This window comes from Suricata suricatta, chromosome 11 (genome assembly GCF_006229205.1).
Source record: "Suricata suricatta isolate VVHF042 chromosome 11, meerkat_22Aug2017_6uvM2_HiC, whole genome shotgun sequence".
NCBI lineage: Eukaryota > Metazoa > Chordata > Mammalia > Carnivora > Herpestidae > Suricata > Suricata suricatta.
Genome location: NC_043710.1, coordinates 54,344,679 through 54,365,093, shown reverse-complemented (window position 1 = coordinate 54,365,093; position 20,415 = coordinate 54,344,679). Strand labels below are relative to the sequence as shown.

The following is a 20,415-nucleotide window of genomic DNA, read 5'->3' as shown; positions in this document are numbered from 1 at the left end:
TCCTATGGTGCTGAGGCTTGTGATTGGTTGGGGGTTTCAGATATTCCAGTATAGATGGTGACAGGAGTTCAGGAGGCCCAGAGGTGAGTGCCTAGTACCCTGAAGCAGGGGAGACGTGGGCCCTGTTCTTTCCAGACCCTGAGCTGCTTAGCCCCTCCCTCCTGCCCCAGGCAGAGCCCCGGCCCAGCTCCATGCCATCCCTGGGGCATGCCTGTACAGTCGGGGTGGGGAATGCTGGGCCTGACGGTGGCCAGGACAGACCCCAGCTGGACCGAGCTCCTCTCCCTGCTGTAGTCTAGAGTCTGGGCCGGGGCCTGGGTGTGGCATGTGAGCGACTCAGGGCGGCCCCTCACCAATCCCTTTGAAACACAAGGTCACAAAGTCACAGGAGCTTTATTAAATTAGGAAGAAGAGCCTCGGGTGTCCCTTTGTCCCTGTGCACGCCCCTCCAGAAGGCCCTGCCTTGCACCAGGAAGCTGTCCTCACTGGGTACTGCCTGGTTGTCTCCTCCAAGAAGACAAGGTCCTGGCAAGTGGGGGAGATAACGAGCTGTTCAGAGACCTATTTGGGACTCCCTGGGAACGTGCCAGACACCACATTCCTGCCTCTGCCTAGAGCCTCATTACAGGCCTCTCTCCAGGGGCCCTGCAGGCAGACAGGCTGACCTCCCAGCCTTAGCTTCAGCCAGTGGGGCTGGGCAGAGAGGGTGGAGATGGGTCACATGACCTCTGATTCATGTGATCCGGCTCTGGGGAGGCCTGTGTATAGATGGGGCCGTGGGGTCTTGGATTCCAGATCCCTTGTTCCTGTCTCTTGAGAAGAGAAGCTAGGTGCTAGACTGGAATGGGTTTTCTGGCCAGTTCCACAGGCTGGGGCTAGGCTCCTTGAGTCTCCTACTCTTATCCTGCCCTACCTGGGCTGCTCCAGGCCAGGATGACAGATGGGATGTCTGACCATTCTGCCTGCCAGTAGGTAAGCCAAGACTCTTGTCCAAGTGCTCATGGGCTGGAATTCTTCCCTGAATCTGACTTCAGACTGACCAGCTAGTTCTGAGGTGCAGGGAGAGAGTGGGTGAGATTGGAAGTGCCCCATGCTAGGCTGCCCACATCACTGACAGGCTCAGGGACTGGCTGCAGTGACTGAATTGGGCCACCAGGGGGCAGCCATGGATAGCTCAAGGTGGCTGGTCCCAGAACAGGTTCTGGAGGCCCCAGTGTGGCGGTGCTGATCCAGGCCTTGCTCTGTTGGAGTGGACGGGTGGGACATGGCCCTGCCTTTAACCCCAAGACTAGCGATATTCTGGAAGGCAGCACAGTGCTTTGGACTCCCAAGATCTAGGAGCCAAGAAGAGAGAATAGCCCTTTTCCAGGTACCCACTGTGGATCAGCACCTGTGCTCTGTACACTGTCTCCTCCTAGCAGAGGAAGAAAGGCTTAGGGAAGTGAGTTGACTTGCCTGAGGGCACATAACTCTCCTGAATCAGGGCTGAGGTCCATTTCTACTATCCCACTTTGCAGAGAGCAAGGGGGGAGGTGTCTCTCTCTTCCATATCCCTTCTGACTCCAACTCTGCTCTCTCCACTTGGCAGTGGTCCCATATGTCCCCGGAGGAAGGGGATCTGTACTGTCAGGAGTTCATGATGGTGTAAAGTGCTTTCCCTTGGGATCAGGGGTAGCATCCCAACAGGAGCCTTCAGGCCTGGACTTTAATGAATTATGGCAGTGATACCAGTGTGATAGGTGGGTTAGGGCAGGAGGCTCTGCTGGTCTTGGCCACAAGGATTCCTAGAAATGGGGCCTCTTGGGACCTTGAGTGGTTTATTCACATATTATTTGAGGTTGGGCTGGAGCGGGGGGTGTGTGGAGGGTAGATGGGTGAGGAGCCCAGAGTTGGACCTGCTGAGGGTTAGGGAACAGTTCTTGGAGAGAGAGGAGGCTTTCTTTGAGGTGCCCCAAAGCTAGGAGCCTTGCCAGGTGCACTTGGCTGGAAGGGGTGCAAGTTGGGGTGAGGGTAGGTTGAGGTGCTGGGAGAATATGAACTGGGTGACCCAAGTCTGGGCCAGATTGCAGGGGACCACAGTGAGCCCTGGGGGAGAAGGCTGGTCATGAGGGCATCGTGGATGGAGAGTAGGGACAGAACGGGGGAAGGGCCGGGGGATGGGACGGGTTGCCATCTCCTTCCTGTTCAACTTGTCCACCCTGCAGATTATTCAGGAGCCTTCGAGGGCCTCCTGGCCTCAAGATCCCTGGGCCCTGCAGGAAATCAGTGGGACTGGGAAGGGGCCCTGCCTCCTCCCTGCTTCTCCCAGATCCGAGAGACCGGAGGGGGCCTGGGGCTGAGGCCGTCTCTTCTGGCCTCATGCTCTGGTGGCTCCTGAACTCCCTCCCCACAGCTTGCTGTTTTGGAAAAGATGGGTGTGGATGCCAGCTGGGCAGATGCACGCTCCCGTCTATAAGCTCTGGAGCTTTGGCTGAGTTCCTGAGGTCTCTGATCCTCACTGTTCTCATCTGCTTTGGAGATATTAATAGTGCCTACTAATGGGAGGATTAAATGAGCTAATAAGTGTGAAGTGCCTAGCACTGTCCCCTGATAATCCCCTTCTCAAAAGTGTCTGGGGAGACCTAGCGTCCAGAGTCTTCTCCAGGCCCAATATATTTTACTTCAACAAGCACTTCTTGAATACCTATTGTGTGCAGTGCTTCGCTGAACGGTGAGGGGGAGCAGATGAGTAAATGCTGTGGGGGAAAGGGGGAGCCCTTCTGGTAGGTGTATTGATCAGGAAAAACTCCACAGAGGAGGTGAGGCTAGAAAGACTAGCATATTTCTGTAGGTGGAGTTAAAAGGGAAAGGTGTCTTCGGAAGAGGGAATGGCATGAGCCATAGGACAGGTGATGTGAGCCTGCAGTAAGCAGCCTGTTGTGGTTGCAGCTGAGTGGCCTAGGGCCTGTCCCCGATGCCTCTGGGATTGGGGGGTTTGCCTTTCTTGCCTCTGAAATACAACTACGTCCCCATCACATGGGCGCCTTGGGGTCTTCCCAGCCAGAAAAAGGAGTAGGAGTAGCTCCTATTTCTTTAGCTAGCTGTGTGACCTAAGTGACCCCAGGCCCTCCTCCGGGGAATGTCTGTCTGTCTGTCTCACATATACACATAAGTACAGTTGGCATAAACCTCCAACCTCTCCTCCAATGTGACACTTCTTTCAGGAAGCTCTTCTGGACTGTTCTGCCATCCTGTTATGCTGTGTGCACTTAGAATATATGTTCACATGCCAGGTCACTTGCACCCATCTAGGGACTGGCCCAGGGAAGAGCTGTCAGAGCAGGGTTCCCTGGTCAGCCCAAGCTGGTGCAGCCCTGGCGTGTCCCCTCTCCCATGCCACTTGCAGCTTGTGGAAATTTCCTCACTTTGTTTGCCCTGGTTACAGCTCCTACTGCTGCATTTATCACCGTGGAGACACAGTGGCACAGGCGCACACATGCCACACACACTCATGCCCATACACACGTGCCTGCACACCTCAGCCTGCACTTCCAGATGCACACGCGCCTGCACGTGCATGCGTGCACACACTCGCATGGCATGTGTCTGAACGCCCCCGCCACAGAGCTCTCTAGGAAAATTGCCCCTACCCTGCTCCCCCTCCTCCACTCTGTTCTCCCACCACCACCCACCTCACAACACTGAGACCAAAGACAGGGGCTGGATGGCCCTCCTACCACTCGTCAGCCTAGGAGGCACAGCCCCCTCCGTGACTACAGCGTCCTCCCTCCCACCCCTACTTCCCCACTGCCCCCTCCCCCCATGCCCCCCCCCCGCTTTTTCCCTCCGTCTGTCTCCTCAGCTTCTCTGTCCTTCCCTCTCTGCCACTTCCCTGTGCTCCTGGCTGTGTCTCCCTGCACCTCAATCATTCTGAGGCCTCTCTTGAACTTCTAAGGTAGAAACGGTGCTTCCTTCCTGCCCTCCCTCCTGAGGGACTCTGGACAGAGACCCTGTGGGGGCCTTACGGAGACAGAGGGACAGGCCTAGGGGACTGAGGAACCTGAGCTGCCTCATATGCCGTCACTTTCAGCCCCTCCTCCTGGGTGAGGGGAGGGCTCTGTGCCTGGCACCATGGAGACCAGCGTCATGGCAACACAGCCTGGGTGGGCACAGCCTTCCTTCTCCTAACAACCCCCCCCCCTTCCCCCTGGTCCTCTAGGAACTGCCAAGAGGCCCTGAGGAGATGGGCCTTGTTCTGGTGCCCATCCCCAGCTCATACCAGCCCAGGGTACCCCCACCCTGACCATCTGTACTTGCACCCCAGCCTCTAATGCCACAAGTCACTAATCCCCATGGTGGGGTATGGGGGGTGGATTCTCATGCAGACATGAGCTCCAGAGCTGGGGACCTGGAGGTCTTTTATTAACTGAGGGCCAGAGGTCAGGGGCTTGCTTTGGGGAACCCAGCAAGTCTGGCTAGGCTCATGACTCTCAGACATCAGTCTTCCACCTTGGGGCAAAGGAGTCCTTCCAACCTGGGGTCCAGCCCATCCCCAGGGAGCTCTCCAGCCAGTCCTTAGTATTGGCAATGATCATGATGCAAATGAGAATGCTAATAAGCCACAATGAAGCACCCACCACCTCCTGGGCTGAAGCTTTCCAAGTGTTCCCTTATTCAATCCTTACAACAAACACCATGAGGAAGATACTTCTTGTTTTCATTTTATAGGTGAAGAAACCAAGGCATGGACTTGACAATGACAGGTGACTAGTAAGTGGTGTGGCTGGGAAGGACTGGTCCTTCCCAGATGGTGCTGGTAAGCTCAAGCTTCATGCCTGGTGCCCTCCCCAGCAGGCACTCTTTCAAAATCAGTGACAAACTGTGTTTTCAGCTTGTCTTTTCTTCTGGAGAGAGTCCATGGGGGAGGATCTGGGGCTTATAAGACTGGCCTTAGGGTTTCTAGAAGCCAGGGGGTTATTTTTCTAAGAAGATGGAGAGGGACCAGAACTTTCCTAGCGTGGTTAGCCCAAGGGAAGACCTGCCTTGCAGTCCAGCAACACATGCTCACAAATCCCAGGTCCTTGTAGAGTCTTGTCCAAGTCCAGGCTGGAGCTGTGTGATGGAGGGAGGAGACCCTGCCTCCCGGGCCCAGCCTCAGCTTGTCTACCAACCTTGATGGAGTCACGGTGTGATTGCCTCCCTCCTGGCTTACGTAATCGTTCAAATATAGCAGCTACCTTTACCCACTGAGTCACACCCCCTCCCACCCCCGCTCAGGTGCGGGGAGTTAAGGGGGAAGAGATAGATCAGGGCTGAGTGGGCGGCTCAGGGCCTCATGGCAAGGAGGATCCTGGTGTGCTGCGTTGGAGGGTGGTGGAGGTGAGGGAGCTGAGGCCAGGACCCCAGGGAGAGTAAAACCTAGCCCAGAGTCGGAAACCACAGGGCCCACTTCTGTTCTGACCTATCCCTGCTAAAATTCTACATCCATGGGGATGCTTCCCCAGGGTCACAGGCTGTATCAACAGCCTTCTTTTCTAGCCATGTCTCCATGTGGAAGAGGTGATGAGGAGGGAGAGATGGAGGATTACAAAGACAAGAAGGTAGTAGCGTGGAGCAGAGGCCAGGAGTCCCTGGTCATAGGTCTAGCCATGCCCTTTACTCCCGTTTGTGACCTGGGCATGTTTCTGCTTTCTTGGCCTTTCCCCACTCTGCTCTGTGAGGGATGGGATTCCACTGGCTCTGGCATCTTGTGCTGCCTGGTCCGTATCTCTGGGGCTGACCTCAACCTTAGGCAGAAAACACTTCTAAGTGCCTGGTCTAACCCCATCCCAGGCTGACTTCCCTCTCTTCCTTTTCTCTGCCCACCCCAAATCTGTCCATCCTCCATGGGCCAGTTCAGCACCCCCGTCCCCCACCCATCCACAGGCAGGGAGACAGGAAGGATCACTGTGTTCTAGCCTGAGGGGATAGGCTTTGATTGTCTCTTCCCTTCCTGAACTGGCTGCCTGTTCCACCACTTCATCCTCCTGCCCAACAGGAATGGGGATCTTCCTACCCCTGTGTGAGGTCACTTCTTTCATAGGGCAGTTCTGACAGATTCTGGACTGGAAGTAGGCCCACAACACCTCAACCCTCAGGTCTGGGTGTCCCCCAACACCTTCCTGAGGTGTTGAAGAAGCCACACCACCTTAGAGCTGTTCCAGAGCCTGGGGTGGCTTTTTGTTTCTTTGTAAGCAAGGGCCTTGTCACCCATGGTGTGATGGGGTCTATGCTTAGTGTGGGAACACAGGGAACCATGCCAGGCCCTTGGCACGGACTTGGTGCTTCTTCAGTCATTGCCCTTAGAGTCACAGGTGGCAGCTTCCTGGTGGAGGAGGCAGAGAAGCACTGTGAGATGGTTCCCTGAGCTTTCCACTCCCCCCACCCCCAGGTGTCTGTTGCCAAGACCCAGATGTGGGCTCATCCTGGCCCCCAGCCAGAGGGAGTCACCCAGGAGTTTTCAGGCCAATGCTCCGTGAAATCCATGTTCTGCCAATTACCAGCCTTCCTCTGAGAAGGCTGAGGGATACTCTGTGGCCTCATTCTGCCCTAGGACAGGGGTGGGAAGTGGTTCACACAGGGCAGGTCAGTGAGGACCCCTCATACAACCCCTGTCCCCACAGCCACCTACAGCCTTTTATGGAAGGCTTGCTCTGATGTGATTCTGTACCGAGCTCCGAAGCGCACCGTCACACTTCCACACTCACCTGTGTCTTCTCCTTTCTACTTCACTTCAACATTTCTCACTTGTACCTAGTGAGGCTGCTCAAAGGCTGGGGACTGGGGCTGAGATGAATAGGACTTTGGCCTGTCCTTGAGGAAAGGGTGATCCAGTAGGAGAAATGAGGTGAACCTGCTGACCAGAAGGGTGAGGTGATAGGGCAGATGACAATTAAGGAAGTGTGAAGCAAAGGCTGCTCAGCCCAAAACCCAGTGACCCCGCTCACTCTATCCCCTGAGGGTGAGGGCAGGGTGTGAACTGAACTGGCCCAGGAAGAATAGACCAGGATTTGGAATGGGCAGAGGAAAGAAGGAAGAGGAGAGAGAAGTCAGCCTGGGAAACACCGTACCAAGTCAAAGGGGAAGAAAGGACTGACTTAGGGACTGGACCCTGCTCTATGTGGAGCAGAGGATGGAGACATCATGAGAGACTTGAGGTATCAGGCTGAGGAGCTTGGCCTTTATTCTGAAGGAACCGGGGAGCCATGCAAGGATTTTGAGGAGGAGTTACATGACCAGATAGATAGTCCCTGCTCACTGCAGGGTGGAGTGGAATAGAGGGGTTGAATTGGGGTAGGGGCTGGAGAAAGAGCAGAGGAGGAGGAAGTAAGCAGGGCCTGGGGGTGATGGAGGGAGTGGATAGATGTGAGAGAATTGCAGAGGGAGGATTGGTGGTGATCGATTTGACACAGGAGGGGCAGGAGAAGGAAGAGGCAAAGCGACTTTGTAGTTTCTAGACTGGGGATTAGAAGTTTGCTGATACCTTTGATAGAGACAAAAGAAATATTGGATGTGAATATTTAGATGTATAGGGCTTCTGGGATGGTACCACAGATGTCTAGGAGGCCACCTGTATTGGATGTCTGGAGCCCCAGAGAGAGGGCCGGGCCAGCGGGCTGGGGTGGCACTAGCAGTTGGTGCGTTTGGAGAAGGCTCCAAGCTCCCTGAAGGTGGGGTGGAGAAAGGAGAGAGATAGGGCCCGGTGCCCCTGAGAGGAGCACCCATGTTGAGGGGTCAAAAATAGGATGAGCCGGCGAGAGAGACAGAGGAGGGGCCGTCTGGAAGGTGGGAGGGAAACAGCCGAGCTGGAAGGCGGCGGGAGAGGGCGCTGAGAAGAAGCCGCCTTCTTTGGCAACGAGGAGGTAGCTGGAGCCTGCGGTCCTCGCGAGGCAGTGGGCGCAGGGCGGAGGCTGGATCCCAGAGGCAGCGTCTTCCCGTCGTTTCGGGCGCCCACCCGCCTCCCAGCTTCCTCTCACCTCCTGCCAGCTCCCCAGCTAGCAAAACCCGGGGTCTGCAGACCAGCTCTAGGCCGGCGGGCCAGGGCCGGTGAACGCGGCACGCCGGGATCAGCACCCGGGAGAGCTGCCGGGGCCTGCGGAGGGGCGGGGCTTCGCGGTGATCGCGCTGGGCTCTCGGCTCCTGCAGCGCCAGCCTAGCAGCAGGCCAGATGGAGGTAGAGGCGAGTAGAGCAGGCCGGGACACCGGCCCTGTCCCCTTTCAGAAGCACCCCTCATCCCGGCACTGCCCTACAGGAGCTCCCACCCCAGCATTTCAGGCTGCTACTCAGTCAGCCCCAGCAGTTCAACCTCTTCAGAAAAAAAAAGCAAGGGCGGGGTTTGGGGGGGCGGGGGAGAGACTACCGCTATTTACCGGGAACTTTACAGACATTTCCTAAGCTTTACAACTCTTTGAGCTTGGAATCTATGACCTCTCCTTTCAGATGAGAAAGCTGAATTGAAGTTCAGAGAAGTTAAACTTACCCAGGCCACATGGATGGCAGAGCTGGGATTTGAACCTCCACCTGCTTGGCTGTAAATCCTAGAGTACCAGAGTACCCAGTAGTCCTGGATCTTGCACTTCATTCCTGCAGACTGCTTAGTTCTGGGGCAGCTGAGGAGTGTGGTGTGGTAGTGGGATGGAGGGAGACCTTCTTGCCTACCTTGTCTTGCTTGGGTATATTCCCAGGGGATTTCTGAAGCTGTGGCCTCCACCATCATTTCCAGAGTGAGCGGGCAGAAAGGAGGCTGAGGGGCAGGTGAGGCTCCAAAGCATCTGCTTCCCCTGTGCCCGGGAGGTGCCTTCCTTTGAGGCTCCTCTGACTCAGCTTCTTACTATCAGGCTCCTTGGGGTGTGAAGGGGAGCTGTGAGAGGCCAAGGCTGGACATGGTCCAGGGCCTTGGCTTTCTGGGCCCAAAAAACGCCTTCCCAGCCAGCAGGTGTGGAGCAGCAAAGTCCCAGGGATGGTCAGGCTGAGAAAACAGTTTGCCTAGAGCTTTCAGAGATCTGAAATTCTACCCTCTGGGGCCACAGTGGGAAGCAAAAGCTCCCTCACATTTTCTTTCCTGACACTTCCTAAGCCATGAGAAAACTGCTTTCTGTCGACCCGAACAGGCCTTCGCACAAGCTGGGTCATTTCTTTCCATACCACCACCACGCACCTCTGTGCCTGTTAATGGGGATTAGGTTTTCACTCAGTCTCATGGGCGTTTCGGCCTGAATCCTGGTGGGTGTGGCAGATGTTCTTGTCCCCACAGGTCAGAGAGGTGAGGTTATTGGTGAGGATTACACCTGGCCACCATAGCCTGGAATACACCTGCTTCTCCTGGGGTCCCCTCCTTTTAAAGACTCTGCTGATATCACTAACCCCAGACTGAGTCAGGGTCCTCTTTGGGCACTATAGTCTCTGTGCTTCCCTCTGTCACACTACAAGTCATTCCATCCCCCCCGCTTCCCCCACACACCTTGACTGGGTGCTCGGTGCTTCTCCAAGGCAAGGAGCAGTCTGAGTCATATCTAATGAAGTTGGCCAATGGCGGGTGTGGTGTGGAACCCCGCCTCAAGGTGTGGAACCCCAATTTTCCTTTATGTCCAAAAGGCGCTCTGCTGAGGCAACTCCCTACCCTCCCATTGCCTAAAATACCCCAGTTCCATTAGGTTAAGGCTTCCTCCTGAGAAGTCCTCTCTGGCAACAGGACAGAGGTGCAGCAGACCTCCTCCCATGCCTATAGCCTGTGGACATGGAAAACACGTGGGCAGGTTGTGGCCTGGGTGCCCACAACTCCTAGTACAAATGCATGTTTCTGGGCGTCTGGCTGGCTCATTCGGCAGAGCATGTGACTCATCAGGGTTGTGAGTTTGAGTCCCATGTTGGGTGCAGAGATTACTTAAAAATAAAATCTTTGGGGCGCCTGGGTGGCTCAGTCAGCTGAACGTCCAACTCTTGATTTTGGCTCGGGTCATGATCTCACGGTTCATGAGTTCGAGCCCCACATAGGGCTCTGTGCTGACAGTGTGGAGCCTGCTTGGGATTCTCTCTCTCCCCCTCCTCCATTCTCTCAAAATAAATAAACTTACAAATAAAAAATATTTTTTAAAGTCCATGCTTCAGCATCAGCTCCCACAGTGTCCCAGCTAAGCTGAGCCACCAAGAGGTAGATTCTGTGACAAGGCTCTGAGTCCAAAGACCATTAGCAAAAGCCCCGAGAGCTTCCTGTGTACCCAGCTCCGTGCTAGGGATGCACCTCAGTACATGATACCAGCTCAGTAAGGGAGCCCAGAGGATCTGGTTCTGCCTGGAGGCCCAGCCCTTCCTTACTTGAGGATGAGAAGTGTGCCCCGACCCTGAGAGCCTCTGTAATGGGGTAACATAGGGTCTGGGTCCCATCCATCTCCCCTTCATCCCCAGCTCCCATTCTAGTCTGTGCACAGTGCAAATCCTTCATCCTATACCTCTCTGGATTCCTCTAACTCTCTCTCTCTCTCTCTACCCCCCTCCCCCATTTCCATCTCTGCTTTTTTTTTTTTTTTTCCTTCTTCTTCTCTTTGTTCCTCTGTGTGTGTTTTCCCTATGCCTCTCTGATCTCTTTATATTTCCATCTTGATCTCTCTGGAGCTCTGATCCCTTTCTTCTCTCCTTCATGTATTTCTCTCCTTCCTGTTTCTCTCGTCTCTGTTTCTGTCTCTGTCTGTTCCTCTGTGTGTGAGTCTTTCTTTTCCTCTCTCCCAGCCAGAGTCTCTCTCTAGCCCTCCCTCCCTCTTTCTCTGTCTGGGCCTCTCTGTTCCTCCACCCTCCTCCCTCCCCCTTCTGCATTAGCAGACCTGCTCCAGCCTCCTCCCAGAGCCTGCCTAGCGGCAGAGGCAGTGGCAGCGGGAGAGCTGGGAGCAACGGGGCAGCAGCAGCGCTGGCTTGGGGTATTGAGTCTAGGCTGAGTTGGGGACAGACTACTGCTCTTGGTCCCTGTGCCCACTGGGCCAGGCACCCTGCCTGGAACCCCGGGCAGGGTGGACAGGGCGAGGTGCCACCTTAGTCTGGCTGGTAAGGCAGACGATGAGGAGCGATGGGGCAGGCATGCGGCCACTCCATCCTCTGCAGGAGCCAGCAGTACCCGGCAGCGAGACCGGCTGAGCCGTGAGTACTATTGAGGGGCTGGGGTTTGGGTGAGCGGCTGCAGGACATACAGAGGACGAGGGTCCTGGGAGTGCCTCTGAGGAGCTGGGGTTGGCGTGGAGCTGAGCCACGTGGGAGAATCGATTCTGCTCCCGGGCTCCGGTTGCTGGACTTTAGCCTGGGGGCGGGGGTATGCACAGGGTTGGGAGTATCTGGCATCAACCTAGGGGGTGATGGGGGTGGTGTCCCATAGAGGGGGCTGGGGGAGGGATTGGTAATGAACCTGAATTATCCTTTAGGGACTGGGGGTGGGGGTGGGGTCTGCTGGGAGTTCCAAGGAGCTCTGGGAGGCTGAGATAAACTGACTCAGGACCCTAGAGAAGGATGAGATGTCTGTGACCCAGTGTGTGTGTGTGTGTGTGTGTGTGTGTGTGTGTGTGTGTGTGTGTGTGTGTGTGAGAGAGAGAGAGAGAGAGAGAGAGAGAGAGAGAGAGAGAGTGAGAGAGAGAGTGAGCAAACATGAATATGAGTAAGTGGTGCTGGAAGAGAATAGAGTCCAGGACAACTGCCTTTCATGGGACTGGGATTCATAGCCACTAGTTTGGGCAACTTTACACCAAAACATCTGTCCCAGAGAGAGTCATGGGGCTGGCTGAATGGGGCCCCTGGGCACCAGCCCCATGTGCATCCACGTGCATGGGTACATGTGCAGGTGAGTGGAGTCGGGGGTTCTGTGGAGGTGCCCCTCCACCTTCTGAGGACTGCTGAGGTGGGTGGCAAGGGATGTGTGTCTCCAGGTCAGTGGAGGAGCAGTTCTGTGCCTGCACATGAAGGTGCGTGTACGTGTATACAGGTGTGAGGTGCAAGGGGACGTGTAGGGTGTATGGGGGCCTGAGGAGCCCTTGGTGGCTGGATGTGCAGCAGCCTGTCAGGATGTGTGAACAACCCTGTGTGACTGTGAGACATCATCTGCACAAGGGTGAGTGCAGGTTGCCGTGTGTGTAGGTATAGGTGTGTGTGTGTGTGTGTGTGTGTGATTGAGTTTATATGTTGGTATGCGTGTTAATCTGTGTGCTGCGACTACAAAATAAAGTGACTCAATACTGAGCACCATGTTTGAGTCCATGTACATTCCTGTTTGTGTGCTTATTTGTTAGTGTGTGACTATCAGTGCTGCGCTGTGGGTGTGTAGCATAACTGTTTGGGTGTGGGTGTGTGATCATGGTGCTGGTATGTTTGAGTGTATATTGGTGCTTGTGTGGCCAGTGTACATGTGTGTCTATGTGTATGTTCATCCAACTATGTGTGGGTGGCTGTTTCCTTCCCCTAGTGGTTAAGGACACAGCTGGGACACTGTGGCCCACCAAGGCAGGGCGGGGGTAGCTGAATGTGCGACCACCTCTGGTGAGCCCAGGACAATTCATTCTACACCCTGTGGGGAGATGCAGAAATGAAATAGGCAATAATGGCTCTGCCCTCTGGGGCCTCCTAAGCTTCCTAGACATAAAATGGCTTGAGAATAATTAAACATAAAGATCAGGATCAAGCTAACAGGTGGGGGTGGAGTGGGAGCAGCATAAGCAAAGGCCCTGCGTGGGGATCCAGCATGTCCCTGGAGCAATGAGGAGGCTGAAGGGGTGGGCAGCAGCCAAGTTCTGCAGGACTTTGAACTCCAGGCCTCTCGTGCTTTATCCGGAGGGCCCTGGGGAGTCTGAGAAGGTTCTGTGTGGTGGAGGGACAGAATCCTGTGGGTTTTAGAAAGCTGCCTCAGTGGCACTGTCAAGGTTGAACTGGAAAAGAGAGAGAGGGCAGGGAAGCCAGGGTGGAGGCCAGGCCACTGTGGGCATCAGGGAGGTCTGGGGCCAGGTGGGCCAAGGGGCAGATGACCAGGGCCTTTCTGAAGGACGAGGTTGGAGGGCTTGGGGAACAATGGGATGGGGGACATCAAGGTGGCTCGGCTTGGACCCAGGCGGGAGATGCAGTGGCAGGACCTCAGAGGGTGAGGGTGTTGGAGGGAAAAGCTCTTGGAAAGCTCAGGCCAACAAGGTAGCAGGAAAGATTGCCCCACAGGATTCCTAGCCAGGGTGCAGAGGGTTGGAGATCATGGAGCCACCTGTTCCCAGACAAGGAAACTGAGGCCATGTCTTTGTCAACCAGCTCTGGCTGCAACGCCGAGGCTGAAGCTCTTCATCAAATGCAAACCTTGGCCTCTTTCCTCAGGCCCTGCAGGGGACCTGTCGGTTCCTGAGCTGGGTCGGCTCAGTGAGGGTTAATCGCTTTTATGCTTCCTGCACCCCCCAGTTGCCCCTGCCCACCAAGCAGCTCCTGCCACTCTTTCTGCTTCCCACTCCAGCCTCCTGTCCCCAGAGACTGCTGATGGCTTGGCTGGGATCTAGCCAAATAGGGGAGGCAGAGCTCCCAGCAGTACCCGCCTTCGGTCTTAATGGCCTGGGAGTCTCACCCTGAGCCGGGCTGCTGTCAGGTCAAACCTGCACTCCCCAGGCTCCTACTGCGTGGGCCTGTATAATCTACCCACCTGGCCTGCTCCCATTCCTGCATTTCTGCATCCATCCATTCATTGATTCATTCAACAGCGACTCTCCAATGCCTGCTTGGTGCCCATGGGGCTGGTCACTGGGGACACAGAATGGACCCAGACCCAGACCCTGCTCTCAGGGACCCTCGCTCAGATGAGGAAGGCAGGAGTGGAAACCTATCACCTTGCAGTGTGAACAGAGCTGTGCAGAGGGAAGCCCTGGGAAGGAACTGCGGGGCCCACACCACGCCAGGGCTTCAGAGGAGGTGCTTGAGCTGCACCTTGAAGGTGGTTGGGAATTGTTCAAGGGAAGAGCAGAGGGAACAGTGGAAAGGTAGACTGTGAGAGAGTGCTGTGTGATCAAGGGGCAGAAAGGGGTTGGGTTGGCAGGATAAAGAAGGGAGAGGAGAAGAGGAAGAAAGAGCAGGAGGGGCCAGAGTCTGTAGTCTCAAAGTCTGGAATTTGATTGGAATAGCTTGGCGCTTGGGCTTCTCCTCATAGGACTGGTTGCTGAGGAAAAGCTTTTGAATAGGAACCCTCCCCTAGGAAGCCCTCCTTGGTTCCCCCTCCCTCTGACCTCATGGCCCACCTTGAAGTCTCCCTGATACTACAGCATCAAGAATGGGGCCCAGGGGTGCCTGGCTGGCTCAGTTGGTAGAGCACATGATTCTTGGTCTCAGGGTCATGAGTTTGAGCCTCCTGTTGGCTGTGGAGCCAAGTAAGGAACAACTCTAAGACAGGAATCACCTCCTCCTCATGCTTCCCAGCACAGAGCTGGGCACCTAGGCTCAGTGCAGCCTCCCAGTGGGAAAGGACATGAAGAGCATCTGGGCCACCTTCTAGCAGTTGCTTTTCTCCTTTCTGCAACTTGCCCACAAATCTATCCAGCCCTGTTTATGTACCCCCAGGGACCAGATGCTCATCCCTTCCCTCTTGCGCAGCCCTTCCCTTGGAGTGGTTATATCTGCTCTAGGCTCCTTTACAAGGCCTGACTGCTTGGCCTTGTGTCCTTTCTCCATCCTGGGTCACTGTCCCAGCCCCTAAGTAAGGCCAGGCTGGGGCAAAATGGTTCTGGAGTGGTACAGACACATCCTGGGCAGAGAATGGAGAGAGCTTAGCAGCCCTAATTCCAACTACAGATGGTAACTACAGGAAGAACTTCCTACCAGCACAGAGGGGTGTGGAATCTCCTGACTTTGTGAGAACGGGATATAGGCACTAGGGAGAAATCTTTCCTGACAGCGGGGAGGGAGAGCTGGAGATGGAGGCACTCTCCACTTCTGCCCTTCCTGCAGGTGAGGGCAGTCAGCAGGGGCTGAGAGACACAGGAGGGGGGATCAGGATTCATTCATTCATCTGGCATTGACTACCTTGCTCCCCACCCAAATGTACCTGCTCTGCATCGAAACAGACAGAACAGTGCCCACAGGGAGGAGGGAGGCCCACGATCTCCCCTATGTCTCCAGTGGCAAGGGAAGGTATTGAAGAGGAGGGGCCATTGGAGCTGGCCCTAGAAGGAAGAGTCACTTCCTGAGGTAGAATTTGCCATGTGCAAAGGCCTCGAGAGGAAAGCAAGCATGGTTTTGTTTATGTGAGGACTGTAGGAGTTCAGAGTGGCCTAAGCATGAAGTGCAAGGGTAGGGGAAGGCCTGGGCAGAAAAGGAGAAGGAGAGAAGTGAGGGAATTGAGGTTAGACTGTAGGAAGCAGTTTCTGGAGCCAAGGTGCCCCCAGCACCTTTGACATCCTGGCATCATTGTGAATTTGCAACTTCTTGGTCTCTCCCAGTGCCCCCATCAGGGCCTGCTGAGGGGCTCCTCCTTGCTTGAGAATGGAGTGTTCAGTGAACAGAGACTCTGAAAATGGGGGAGAGGCAGCAGTTGAATGTGAGCCCCTTCCAGAAAGTGGCATGCAAATGAATGCAAAGTAATATGCAAATAAGCCAGCTTAGGCTTGGCAGCTTTGTCTGGGAGGATGAGACATCGCCCCCTTCCATGCTGGCCTCCCACCTCTTCTGCCCCAGCACCTGCCCCCCCCCCCCCCCCGGGACAGCCAGAACAGCCTCATCTGCTGCTTCAACTGCCCTAGCTTGTCTGAGCCACAAGATTGTGGCCTCTGGGTCGGGGACCATGGGCTCCCTGTCAGCACCCCCATCTTCTCGGGAAGTCGATATATTTAGTAACGGATGTTTTCAACACATTTATCTCCCATTGTTCAGCTGCCCGCTCCCTGGGAAAGGCCAGGTCCCCAGTGACATGACCCATTTCTTGAATTCCCTGAAGTCACCCTTCTCACTGCCCTCACTGAAAAACAGGAGGCAACTGGGGCTTGGTGCAGCAGAAGGGATTTAAGTCAGACATCTGGGAGGACTTCCCAACAGTGTAGTTGCTGAAATATGTGGACCCTGAGGCTTCTGGGTTCTCACTCTTTATGGCTCCCTGGGTTCAAAGCCAGAGGAGGCTTTGAGAATAGGACAGAGAAGGCGGTAGACAGGTGGAAATTCAGATATCAGCACCATTACTCTGTAGCTGTGTGGTCCTGGGCAAGCTACTTACCTTCTCTGAGCCCCATGTGAATAGTGGAGTGGGAATAATAATACCGTCCTGGCAGGATCACCATGAAGAATCTGGAAGTGGAAAGCTTTGTGGCAGGCACGCAGCAGGTGCTCGTAAAGGTTAGCTGTTGCCATTATAAACCACCCACACTCACCTACACTTTTAGAAGATTCAGTGGGGGCCTGGAGGGGGAGAGACCAGAACTAAGAGCCCAGAAGCTGTCATTGTGTGGGAGACACAAGGTCTGAAATGGAGCCGTGGTGGTGGGAATGGTGAGCAGCGTGGATGCCCTGTGGGAGGGGCCGAGGGCCCTCAGAGACATGTGACCACCTCCCTCAGCTGCCCTGACTGGTCAGGGACTAATCCCCCAGAGACTACAATGGAGGCAAGGGCCCGTGAGGAAGAGGTTAAGCCAGTGGCCACACCCATGGCAGTCTGTGAGTCATTCTGGGAGTTGTAGTCTGGCGTGAATTTGCAGTATGTACAGTTAGTACGGCCTCCTTCCATCTAAATCCACACCCTGCTGCTGAGGCAGGCTGGGGACAGGCTCTGGAGGGTGCTGGGGGGTGCAGGGCCCAGAAGCAGAGCAGCCTCGATCCCGCTCTAGGGACCCCTTGCCTGCTGCATGTTGGGCAGCGCAGGTGGGGGTAGGGATAAAGGGATTAAGCCATAATTAGGACTCTTCACACATCTACACAGAAGTTTACAGCTTCCAGAACACTGTTTTCACATCTATGATCTCATTTAATCCTCACCACAAACCCAAGAGACTGCTGTTTTCTGGATGAAGAAACAGAGGATCCGAGAGGGAAAATCACTTGTCCAGAGGTATTCAGCCAGTGACTGATGAAGCCAGGCTTGTAGCACGTGTCTGTCTGCCCCCAAAGTCCCTGCTCTTTCCATGGATTATTGTTGCAGATGGCAAAAGCCAGGCGTTGAAGGACAGGCAAGATATAGACAATTAGGCATCTCAGCAGAGGACCAGAGGAACAAAGACCCGACTCAAGGAACAGAAGGCAAAACCTGAGCCCCTTGGGATATGAGGCTAAGAAGTGGACTAGGCAGACCTCAGGCAATTAATTCCAGGCTGAGAATGTGGACTTCTTACCATGGCCCACCAGGATCTTCCCAGGACTTTTGAGCTGGGGCAGGCCTGATTAGAACTGGACTTTGGGAAGATTGATCTTGCAGTCTGGGCTGAATGGTTAGGACACCCTGAGGCTTCCGACGTCCACCCATGGTGCTCCCAGCACTTCTTCCCAGCGTTCCTTGTCTTCCTCTCCCTCCACCTTCTACCCTCCTCCCCTCCACCCTAGCCTGGGGAGTGAAGACTGCAAACCTTAGAGCTGTGCTGTAATGCCACCTGTCTCCAGCAGGGGTTGCTGTCACACAAGTCAGTTGCAGCCTGGATCTTGTGTTTGGAGGGCCAGAGGGAGGAAAAGGCTGGAAAAAGAGCAGAGGTGAAGGGTGGAGCAGGGTAGCCCGTTGTTCCCCACCTCTACTGGGGCCCAGGGTGACAGGGCCCTCCTGAAAATGGCACAGGGAGGAAGGAGGGTTGAGGAGAGACTGGACTCCACACAGCAGGGACAGACACTTTGAAGGGATTAAGCCAGGGGACAAGACATTTTCTTCTCACAGTTCTGGGACAGGAGAGTGTAAGAGTGTGTGGGTCAATGTTTGTATAAAAGTGTGGACATATTCATATGTATGAATATGTGAAAGTCTATTTTTATGCCTGATTATTGGTAGGTGGTTATGTGTCCATGAGTGTGTGTGCACCTATGTGCACAGTGTTATGTACACATGTTCTAATAAAACTGTATGTGAGTGTGTATCTCTGTGTATGTGGCTGTCTGTGTTTGAGTGTAAGGTACGGATGAGTGACTGTGTGTGAAGGCACTGACCCAGCAAAGCCATGCCCAAGGTCTGGATACTCAATACTCTCTCTCTCCTGTGCCCTCTGCCTGAAGGTAGAGACAAGATGTGTGTGGACTTGGGCTGAAGGGGCTGTCATGTGGGGGCTGGGCTTCCCTCAGGAGATGCTGGGCCCCCCTACTAGTCAGTGATGGCCCTAGAGGAACATGGTGTCTTGTATTCAAGCTGAGGCTGGGCGAGCCAGGACCCAGGGCTATCACATGGAGATGCTGGACATGGCCATACCTGCACCCCACTAAGAGTTCCAGGGACTCCCAGCCCAGTCCTCAGGTATAGATGCAGCTCCTGAAGCCCAGAGAGGGGTAGTGATTGACTCAGCGTCACACAGCAGAATCCAGGGTGAGATGGCAAGTCTTGGAGCACAAAGAGGAGTGTGTCTGCCTAGACAGCCTGTCTCCCTCCAGCCTCTGGAGCAGATGGGGAGCTCAGACTAGAGACCCAGTTCTGTGGCATGAGGCCACCTCCTGCACCTAGGCATTTCCACTCCTTCTAGGCCTCAGATGCTTCCTTTGAAGTTTCTCCCAGAGTGTCTGCCTGCTGTGAGACTCCTCCCTGGAACCTGTGAAGTCTGTCGTTCTGTGCAGCATGGTGATTCCATGGAGAGGAGTACAGCAGTGGAGTGGGACCTGGGGAGGGGCCTCATCTTTGCATCAGATGCTTTTTTAGGTTTCTACTATTCTAACATCCAAGGCGTTCCCCATAATCTCTTCTTGGGCTTTAGTATTGGAACAGTGCTGAGGTGGTGGCGGAGTCCTGAAAGCCCAGCTTGGCTTAGTGAGAGGGGGCAGGGAGGGAAGGGGTGCCCCTAAGAGGGATGAGCTTCCTGCCCATAGTGGAGGGAGGTGTGAACCAGGGGCAGCCGGGCAGCCTGGTTGGGGAGACTACAGGAGAGACTCCTGGCAGAGAAGTTGGCTGCGAACTCTCTGAGGTCTCTTCAAGCTGTAGCTGTCATGGAGGCACCAGAGAGGGTGCCCACTCAGTATGGGAAAGCTTGAGCCCCACAGTGCTTGGCCTGGGCAGTGAGAAAATGGAAGCAGGGAGATCCCCTCTCCTTGGAAACTGGAGAGACATTGTCTTCTGGGAGGTTTGGGATGGGAGGCAGGGGGCTAGGTTTGAAGACACTGGTGGAGCTGGGGTGCCATGGGTAGGAGAAGATGGCTTTGTTGGCAGCACGGGCCGTGGCGGGGGGAGAAACAGGAGCTAGCGTCCTTTGAGCTGAGTAGCGGGGGGCTCTAAGGCTGGAGGCCCAATAAGAGGCTCAGAGCTGGGCTCTGGGTGGCACAGGGGCAGAGGCTTTATGGTGCTGTGGGCTGGGCAAGGGCTGGAAAGAAGAGAAGAGAGGCAGACAGCTGGGCACTGCATCCTTCCCATGCCAAAGAATTCAGTCATCTTAAAACTCTAAGTAGAGTGCAGTCTGAGGGCTGGATGGAGAGAACTAACAATTACAGAGTGCCCTTTATATCTTCCAAATTACCTTGTTTAATCACCTCAACAATCCTTTAAGGAGCTCGACAGTTTTGTAGAGGGGAAACAGATGACACACTTATGTGGTTTAATTGAAGGCAGTTTGATGAAGCAAGCGTCTTGGAGATGGGGCAGGATGAAGGGAAGCAACAGGGCACCTCGATGTCCTTTGGACTAGCATCCACGAGGCCCACAGGGCAAAGAGAGTGCTGCAGATCCGCGAACCAGGGCCATGGATAAAGGGCTGCTCTGCAGAGACTGTCAAGGGAAACCAGTGGAGGTCTGGAGGGACAAGGGACAAACAGGTGATGGGAACTTGAAGCCCAGAGAGGGTGCCAACTTGCCCAAGGCCACAGAGCTGGTCAGTTTCAGAGCTGGAGACAGAAGCCAGGCTCTGCTTTGGCACATGCACAGGGAGGGTGTAAGCAGGGTCATGGCTGGCTTCGGGTTTAGGAAGCCCCAAGTGAAGGGTGAATTAGTGGGGCCAGTGAGGAGGCTGGTATGGAGACCCAGGTGAGAGGCAAGACGGCTGCATCGAAGGTGTCTGAGAACAAGTGAGCTGTGTAGACAGGTCAGAGAAGGAGTGACAGTCCCCAGCCCCCGGCTCACCCATCTGAGCTAATGTCCACCCACTAACCCAAGGATGGGTGACAACTCTAGACTCTCTTCCAGGACCACCGCTCCCTGCCTCACCCTGCCTGTGGCTTCCGCACCCAGAGCAGCCATAAGCCACCCTGCAGACCGTAGCTGCCTCGTCTCTTGATAATGCTTATGACTTGCCCTCTGCCAAGTCTAATAAAAT

At 55.0% G+C, this 20,415-nt stretch overlaps 1 protein-coding gene across 2 annotated transcripts in view; it reads left to right on the top strand.

Moving 5' to 3' along the window:
- The first annotated feature begins 10,839 nt into the window (after nt 1-10,839).
- Nucleotides 10,840-20,415, top strand: part of PDE2A (phosphodiesterase 2A) — a 92,295-nt gene continuing 82,719 nt past the window's right edge. Inside the window, exon 1 of one of the 2 annotated variants that reach the window (XM_029957509.1) lies at nt 10,840-11,146. In XM_029957509.1, the coding sequence (XP_029813369.1) occupies nt 11,076-11,146 (71 nt within the window). In that variant the 5' untranslated portion in view covers nt 10,840-11,075. Of the gene's footprint in view, nt 11,147-11,766; nt 11,838-20,415 lie in introns of those variants that run through there. The other variant, XM_029957510.1, reaches the window with a different exon arrangement.